General features: G+C 33.3%; 2 protein-coding genes across 2 annotated transcripts in view; both read left to right on the plus strand.

The window, feature by feature from the left end:
* Positions 1 to 3,890: 3,890 nt before the first annotated feature.
* On the plus strand, positions 3,891 to 7,139 carry LOC111714444 (dentin sialophosphoprotein). Its single transcript, XM_023489548.1, has 5 exons — positions 3,891 to 4,220; positions 4,876 to 4,992; positions 5,257 to 5,335; positions 5,558 to 5,637; positions 5,998 to 7,139. The coding sequence occupies exons 1-5, from the start codon at positions 3,982 to 3,984 to the stop codon at positions 6,944 to 6,946; spliced, it is 1,464 nt and encodes a 487-aa protein (XP_023345316.1). The 5' UTR covers positions 3,891 to 3,981; the 3' UTR covers positions 6,947 to 7,139.
* Positions 7,140 to 7,751: 612 nt separating this feature from the next.
* The window catches only part of LOC111714442 (uncharacterized), a 2,924-nt gene continuing 2,676 nt past the window's right edge, over positions 7,752 to 7,999 (plus strand). The window contains exon 1 of the mRNA XM_023489547.1: positions 7,752 to 7,884. Within this exon, the coding sequence (XP_023345315.1) occupies positions 7,789 to 7,884 (96 nt within the window). The 5' untranslated portion in view covers positions 7,752 to 7,788. The remainder of the gene's footprint in view (positions 7,885 to 7,999) is intronic.

The raw sequence follows: 7,999 nt of genomic DNA on the forward strand, positions 1-7,999 counted from the left end.
TTTAAGAGGGTTTTATTTTTAATAATGTTAAAACTTTGATTATGGTTCATGTTTGAATTTTTAGGAAAAAATAGACAATTGATAAAAACTCGTTTTCTTTGAAGATGAAAGTTAAAATAAAGGGAAACCAAGTGGTTACTTAAGCTAAACTAAATCCTTAGATACCACATGATCACAGATCAGTACGACTCAGGATTCAACCAATAAGGATAAGATTTTCTATAAGGCGAAAGAGAGAAAAATGGTAAATATATCATTTTGACATATTTTTGTATATCCACATGATATAACCTTTTTAAGATAGCTATAGAGCCTAGGGGGGGAAACACAGTACAAAATAGGGTTTCCACGAAATGGCTAAATCTTTTGTGCAAAATTTGCGCTATTTTTGCACATGAAACGCAATGAGTTTTGTGCGGTTTTGCGCTATTTTTTTGCGCAATTATGTAAAAGTGACCAATAGGAAGACATAAATTCCAAAATTTTTCCAGAATTGAATTCTAAGAAACACACACGTCGTCCCAAACCGTTTTACTTTTACGAAATTGCGTTGCGGAATTGCGCAAAACTTGAGTTTCGCAAAAGCGGAATAGGGCAATTTTGCGCGAAATGACTTTTGCGAATGATAACGCAAATTGCTGTTTTTTTTCGCGCAAAACTGATGCGCAAAGAAAGAAAAATTTTGCGTTTCATTCCGCAAAAATTGCGCAAAAGTTTTGCGAATGGAAACCCTAGTACAAAAAGAGAATTGTTAGTCTGGCAAATTGTTTAAAAAGAGAATAAAAAATGGTAAATTTAAGAAATACAATTGAGGGATATTAACTGATTTCTCTCAATAAAGGGATTAATCTTAAAATAGTGCTTCTAACAGGATTCATGACCTGCAACCATAAGAACAATTTGAAAATTACAAGCGAAGATTTGCAAAAAGCAATGGTTACTTATTATTACTAATCATACTTGAACATCTAACATATCAACATTTTTCATTTTCATGATTTTTAAGAGGGTTTTATTTTTAATAATAATAAAACTTTGATTATTGTGCATGTTCGAATTTTAAAGGAAAAAAAGACAACTTAATGAAAACTGGTTTATTTAAAAGGATGAAGTTGAATGGAGAGACACCAAGTGGTTACAAACTAAACTAAAACCTTGGATACCACATGCTTGAAATTGACCAATTCACAGATCAGTACGACTCAGGATTCAACCAATAAGGATAAGATTTTCTATGGGTCTCGGGGTCACTTTTCAAAGGAGTAAATATAATAGTGAAGTAAAGAAATAGAATTTCAAATAGAGGAATTTGGAAATGTCCAGCCTAACCTGGATATCTGTAAATATTACAACAATTATGGGGTTTCCCAAAAAAAACGGAAGCATATAATATAGGTAAGTCAAACAGATACAAAACTACGAAAAATATGATCATAATATTAGATATACTTTAACTTTTTAATTTTTCAACATTTTTCATTTTTATTTTCAAGAGGGTTTTATTTTTAATAATAATAAAACTTTGATTCATGGTGCAATTCGAATTTTAAAGGAAAAAAGACAAATTAATAAAAACGGGTTTATTTAAGGATGAAATTTTAATGGAGAGACACCAAGTGGTTACAAACTAAACTAAAACTTTGGATACTGCATGATTATAAAGGACCAATCACAGATCAGTACTCGACTCAGAATTCAACCAATAATTGGATCAGTTTTTAACTTTGGGTTGAACTTCTCGCGGTCATTTTTCAATCAGAGTGTCATTACGTCAGATTGCAATTGACCAGGTCGTAGCTAGGGGGGAGGGGGGAGGCTCATTGGGGCACAAAAATAGGAGGGAGGGATATTACACTATTTAAGAAAAAAAGAATTGAAAAATAAAAGTTAAAAGGAAGGGAAAAAAAGGTGAAAGAAAGATAAAAACGAAATGATCAATTATTTTCTCGTAAAAACCTTATAATACCTTATTTACACGAAAATGCAAAAAACGGGCAATGTTGGCCATTAAAATAAATAAAATATAACAGAAATTCCTCAATATATGCATTACATCATATATTTGCGTATTAATTTCATTTGACTAATTATAATCTGTTTCTTGAAGAAAAAAAACATGTATCACTGTATTGAAAGGACCGGAAAATGAATATTATTTTGACTAATTTCTTGTCTGAAAATCAGACTAGACCCACACTAAAACCTCGACACTCAGCTCAGTCACTAGTCAGTAGAGTTAAACAAACAAAGAAATCAGATTCCGATTAGACTTAAAGGATTTATATCTGTTCAGACAACTTCTGGATCTTTAATAAAGCAGGTAATTAAATTTTAACAATTACTTTATAAAATAAAATAGTTTTTACGAACTGTAAATTGGTGAAAAATATGTATTTCGCATTTCTAAGTTAGAGTTGCAGAGATGCGCAAAACTATGCGCAGTTTCCTAAATTTTGAACGCGCGGTTTTTAAAATGTATTTCGTCATATATATTCATGTCAAGAAAATTTTCTAGTCTCTACACGGTTTCATGAAACGTTATATCGTCAACTTTTACATATTTTTTATCTTAATTAAAATTTTTAGATTGTTAATCTTGAAGCTTTTTACATTTTAGCTTTAACTCTGTGAATGTCGTCTTATATCTAGTAAAGCTCGTCTTCGTTTTAAAATCCATTTAATATTATTAATTCTGATAATTATTGTTCTTGTAGATTATGAGCGAAATGAGTATGCAAGACGTTGAATTAGATTTTCTGAGTCCAAGAACACCCCCTCCACCTAGGATTCTTGGTTAGTTAACTTTTTTTGAGGGGGGGGGGGAGGTTATACTGTATTTTTATATTTAATATAACAAAACTGAATGGTGGAATTTTTGTAATCTAGAGGGGGGGAGGCCATTGAAACCTTGCCACTTTTAGGGTATACACAATACATAAAATAGCTTTTTCTTCCTAGTTCTTAAATAATCAAAGCTGAAAACTAATTAAGAATGGTGGATATTGAGATCAATACTTGATCCTCTCTTTTTCTTAAAATATCGAGACTAACCTAATCTTGTACTTATCCTGAAAAGTGTATAAAATTCAACCAATCAGAGTCGCATATACGAAGCCGATAAATTTGAAATTTTGCGCGCCATTTAAGATGATATACAGAAATGGGAGGGTCTCTCTAAATTAAATAAAAACGGTTTATGATTTTTCTCTACTATATCCAAGAAAGAACGGTTTAAAAAGAAAATCAAAAGTGTGTCCATTGGATACTCTGATTAAGTAATTGGGATTAAGGATATCTCGTTCTACAGCTCTGAGCATGGAACTTTTGAATGGTGGATATCGGGATTAATGCTTAATCGACTCCTTTTCTTAATCTCAAGATTAAATTACGCATGTTCTCCTCTTGTTATTAATCTTATTCTAAAGTTTTCAGATCTTGTTCCTTATAAAGTCTTAAGTTTATCTTGGAAATGTGCAATTTTATTCATGATAAGCAATTCACAATTTAAAATAAAAGCAGTTTTTATCAGATCTTTGATGTTAACAGTTTATTGAAATATCTGAAGACCTATGGAATAACTTTAAGCTGTCTTCCGAACTAAAGATATATCTTCCCCTGCAAAGTTGAATCAGAGATGAACATAGACAATAATGCTGCTTATAAAGAATGCAGAATGTGATAAAATTCTATTTAAGAGTTTAAACTATTTCATAAATCTCTTTGGCATACAAAATTGTTGTGAAATATATAAAATTGATTGAAATGGGTCAATGCAAATAAATAAAATATCTTTTTGAAATAATCAGGGGCAAGTCTATGAAATGTTCTGTCTATGAAATGTTCAGTCTATGAAATGTTCTGTCTATGAAATGTTCTGTCCATGAAACGTCCTGTCTATGAAATGCTAATGTTTTTATTTAGGGAAAAGGCAAGCGGCGACGGAGGGCGAAAGGACGTAAACGAAAAAATCAGTCAAGTCTTATGATCACAAACGAGGATGGGACGGATTTTACCGGGAGCAGTGCTGTTAAGCACAGTAAGATAAATCTACGTCCTACCAATAACCCACTTCTCAACGCGCCGAAGAACTCGACCCAGTTTATTATTGACGACCATGAGAACTCGAATTTGTTTTGGAATTTTGAGGCAGGGCCGGATGGAGAAGCGGAGCAGCAGATGGGTCGTGCTGGGCAGTTTTTCGGGGAACAAGACAACGAGAGGTGATGAATTGAATGGATTTGACTAACTGATTCATTGACTGTTGAATGATTGATTGATTGTTTTTGATTTAATAGATGAAGGGATTTAATATTGGATTGATCAAGTTGTTGTATTGCTTGATAAAATATGATTTATTAATTGGTGATTGATTGAAAATTTTGTTTTCATTGATTCTTGAAACTTATCCAATTGTTAAAATTAATTTTGACTATATTTGATTTAAATATTTGAATTAATAGATTAATGAATTAGGTGATTGAGTTAGATATGATTATTAAACGAATTGATCTATTCAGAACTTCAATTTAACTGCAAGTTGATTTATGGATTGATTAATTAAACTATATTTTGTTAAATAATTGATATATTTAACACTTATGGATCAATTGTTGAATTACACCTAAAAACTTTTAAATTGGCGAGATGAGCTCAACTCATTTGACGGCTGGGGATTAACTGATCTGCATTCAAATATCCAAAAATAAAATCAGAAAAAGTTGTATAACATCTAATGATTAAAAAGTCTGCAAAGTTAAATCATTGATAGATCAGTTACCCTCCCCTCTAGAAAAACAAGAATTTAACTCATTCTGACAACTTATGAGTTTCTAACTCGATTTTTTTTGGCGCATTTATAATTATTTTTACTGTCAGGTATTCTCCAGACGATGAAAGTTTCTGGACGGAATACAGTGCTCGGGATTTCGAAGATGTTTACGAGAACGCCCACCAGGAGGAGATCTACGGCTGGGAGAAGGAGAGGATTGTCAGGTTGGGATTACACCTTATCATCCACTCTGTCCACATCTATTCTGACACTGCTCAGTACGCATTTAGCCTGAACACTTAGTACACATATATCTTAAAACCAGAAAATCTTTCTTGTTTTTTTATTATTGAATTTAAGGACCCTTGCTTGACCCCCCAAAAAATAAGCCGTAGAAAAAATTTTGAATGAAAAGTAAACTTTACATTTTTACTTTATTGAACAGGATCGTTAGAGAACTGTAATTATTATTTTTATTATATTTTTAGAGAGATAGCAGAGATGGAGGGGAGACAGAAGAAATTAATTGAAATGTTGGCAGCCATTGATCCTGTTATATACCTAGAGGTGAAAGATTGTATTTTATTTTTATTATTTTTATTGTTGATAAAATGATTCCATTCTCATTCACATATTAAACATCAAATCTAGGGTTTTAATTATTCGGGAATAGCAGGTTTCACTTAAAAAAAAACCTATGCTTTTTAAAATAATTTTGGTTGTTTTCGTTTGTTGTGGATAAGAATTGAGCACAATATCTTAATTACTTAAACCCTGTATATAATGTAGAAGCTGCAGCATGAGCTGATCTCCCTGCAGGAGGTAAATAAGAAGCTTAAGCTAATCAACATTGCAGAGAGACTTCACAGGTACTACTATCCAAGGGATTGTACACCTATTTTAAGAAAGAGCTTGTTCACCTATTATTTCAAAATTAAATCTCTTTTTTTACAAAGTTTCCCCTGAGTACCAGACTATTCGTAGTTTTGATGGTGGTAAAAACTAAACACAGTTTTAATTTAGAAAAGATAAGGTTTCTTGTTTTGTGTTTTTATAAGCTAGATTTTCTAGACCTTTCATCACTATTTGACCATTCGAGGTTTTTTTTTATCAAAATCTGAAAGTTATAAATTTTTACTATTTAGCAGCAAGCGAGTTACAAAAAATGATCAAAATTTGAATTGATGGAAGTTTTAAAATTTCAAACTTAATTGATAAATCATTTTTAGACAAGAGAGAGCAAATCCAGATGATTCAGTTTCCGACTCTTCCAACTCAGGTTCAGATTCAGACACAGATACAGACACAGATTCAGACTCAGATTCTGAATCTGATTCAGATCCAGACTCTGATTCAGACTCCAGGTTGCCAGACAGCACCTCTCAGGAGGGCGAGGCTAGAGACGAGGATGAGGTTGAGGATGGAGGTTGCTCTTCTGGATGTTGTCTAGCAGATCCCTGTGATGAAGGATGTCTAGATGATCAGCATCTGTCAGATGTAGAAGAAGATGATCAAGATAATAATCCTAGTCAGAATTTAGCAATTAGAAGTAGGTCAGTTAAACCCAATCTTTCTGTAGATAGTGTTCCTGGTTCGGCTCTTAGTGTAGATTATCTATCTACCCCTCCTCCTAAACAGGAGAGGGTTCAAGTCTTACCATCTACCTCTCTTGGAGTAGAAGAGACGGTACCTAACCTATTACCGTTTAAGCCTAGCAAAGAAGAGGATATTGCAGAAAACTCAATAGAAGTAGAATCTAATCAGATGGAAGAAGGAGGTGCACTTGTCACAGGAGAAGGGGACTTAATCTCCAAACCTAGAGAAGGAGATATGGAAGGAGTAACTCCTATAGAAGAAGCATCCAACCCCCAACCAATCTCCAAACACGGAGAAGGGGAGTTCAATAAAGAGGAATTGAACCATACACCTGGAGAAGGGGAAATGGAACACAATCTCTACCCTTCACAAGTAGAGAAAGTAGATGAAAATGAATCTAGAGATGGTATAGTATTCGAGAAATCCTCCATTTCATCTAATAATGAGACTATTGCATCCGACAATGAACTTAAGATGGAGGAAAATGGAGGAGTAAATGGTTTAGATGTTGTGAATTCAGGACAATATACTACAGATCAGTCAGAACTGTTAGAGCAGCTGCAATCAGGTTCCCTGCACTAACAGATACTGTTAGTACAGCTGTTATCTGGTGCCGCATCTGTTAGTACATTTATCAACAGATAACAGCATTCACTAGTCCTTAATTTTAAGTACTACCTCTGAAATGATCAATTGTTGAATTATAGTTAATGTTTGCAAATTGTGTCAATATTGAGTCAAGTATCAAAATAAAGAAGTTATTTTTTGTAAAAAACAATATTATTTGTGTAGGTAATCCTTAGAAAATGTGTGTTTTATGGGGCCGGGGAGGGGGGTGAACGGACAATTTACCAATTAAGCCAACTAGGATGAAGTGGATTTTAAATGCTCTCGAAGCTAGAAGAAACGAAAGCCAGACTTAAAACTAAAATTAATAATTTTACAAGGACGGTGGCGAGTATTGCTGCTCTACTATTTGATAGTTGTAAATCTGGAAAATGCCATTTTTGTCAGATCGTAAATAACTAATAGAAGGAAGACGACTTTTTATATTTTCTGTAATTTTTTTCAGAAAATCAGACTAGTAAATGCGGCAGGCCCTTTATTCTGATTGGTCGATTGCAATCAATGAATCAAATGGTTCAACCAATCAAAACTGATTACACGTACCTTAGATATTTTCTGCTGTAAGGAACTTTTAAGAAGATTTAGAACATTGATTTATTTTTGAAAATTACATTGATTCGAAATATTGATGAATTCTGTTTCCCGTTCTTGGGGTCATCAACATTACTTGTTGGGGTTTGCAGTTTGCAGATTTCGTTAATGTATTAAAATGAAATTAAATTCGTTCAAAAATTGTACCTTTTATATTTCGATCCCGCCGGTTTCCAATATTAAAAACAATTTTCAGTTTTTCCAAAATGCAGAGAAACGGAGGGAAAGGCAGCCAAGGGGCTGAAAGGAAAAATACATCAATTATAAATCTCTTTTCCGCTCTACGAGAGAAACAGCAGAAGGTAACCCCCGGCACCTCCCTTATTTTTTAAAACCATCCTGCTGCCCCCTCCTTTTGGAAATCATTTGGTAATTTCCGAGAAAACTATTTTTGGACCCAACGCCCCCCCCCCCCTC

The sequence above is a fragment of the Eurytemora carolleeae genome, unplaced genomic scaffold, assembly GCF_000591075.1.
Source record: "Eurytemora carolleeae unplaced genomic scaffold, Eaff_2.0 scaffold1571, whole genome shotgun sequence".
In the NCBI taxonomy this organism is placed as follows: Eukaryota; Metazoa; Arthropoda; class Copepoda; order Calanoida; family Temoridae; genus Eurytemora; species Eurytemora carolleeae.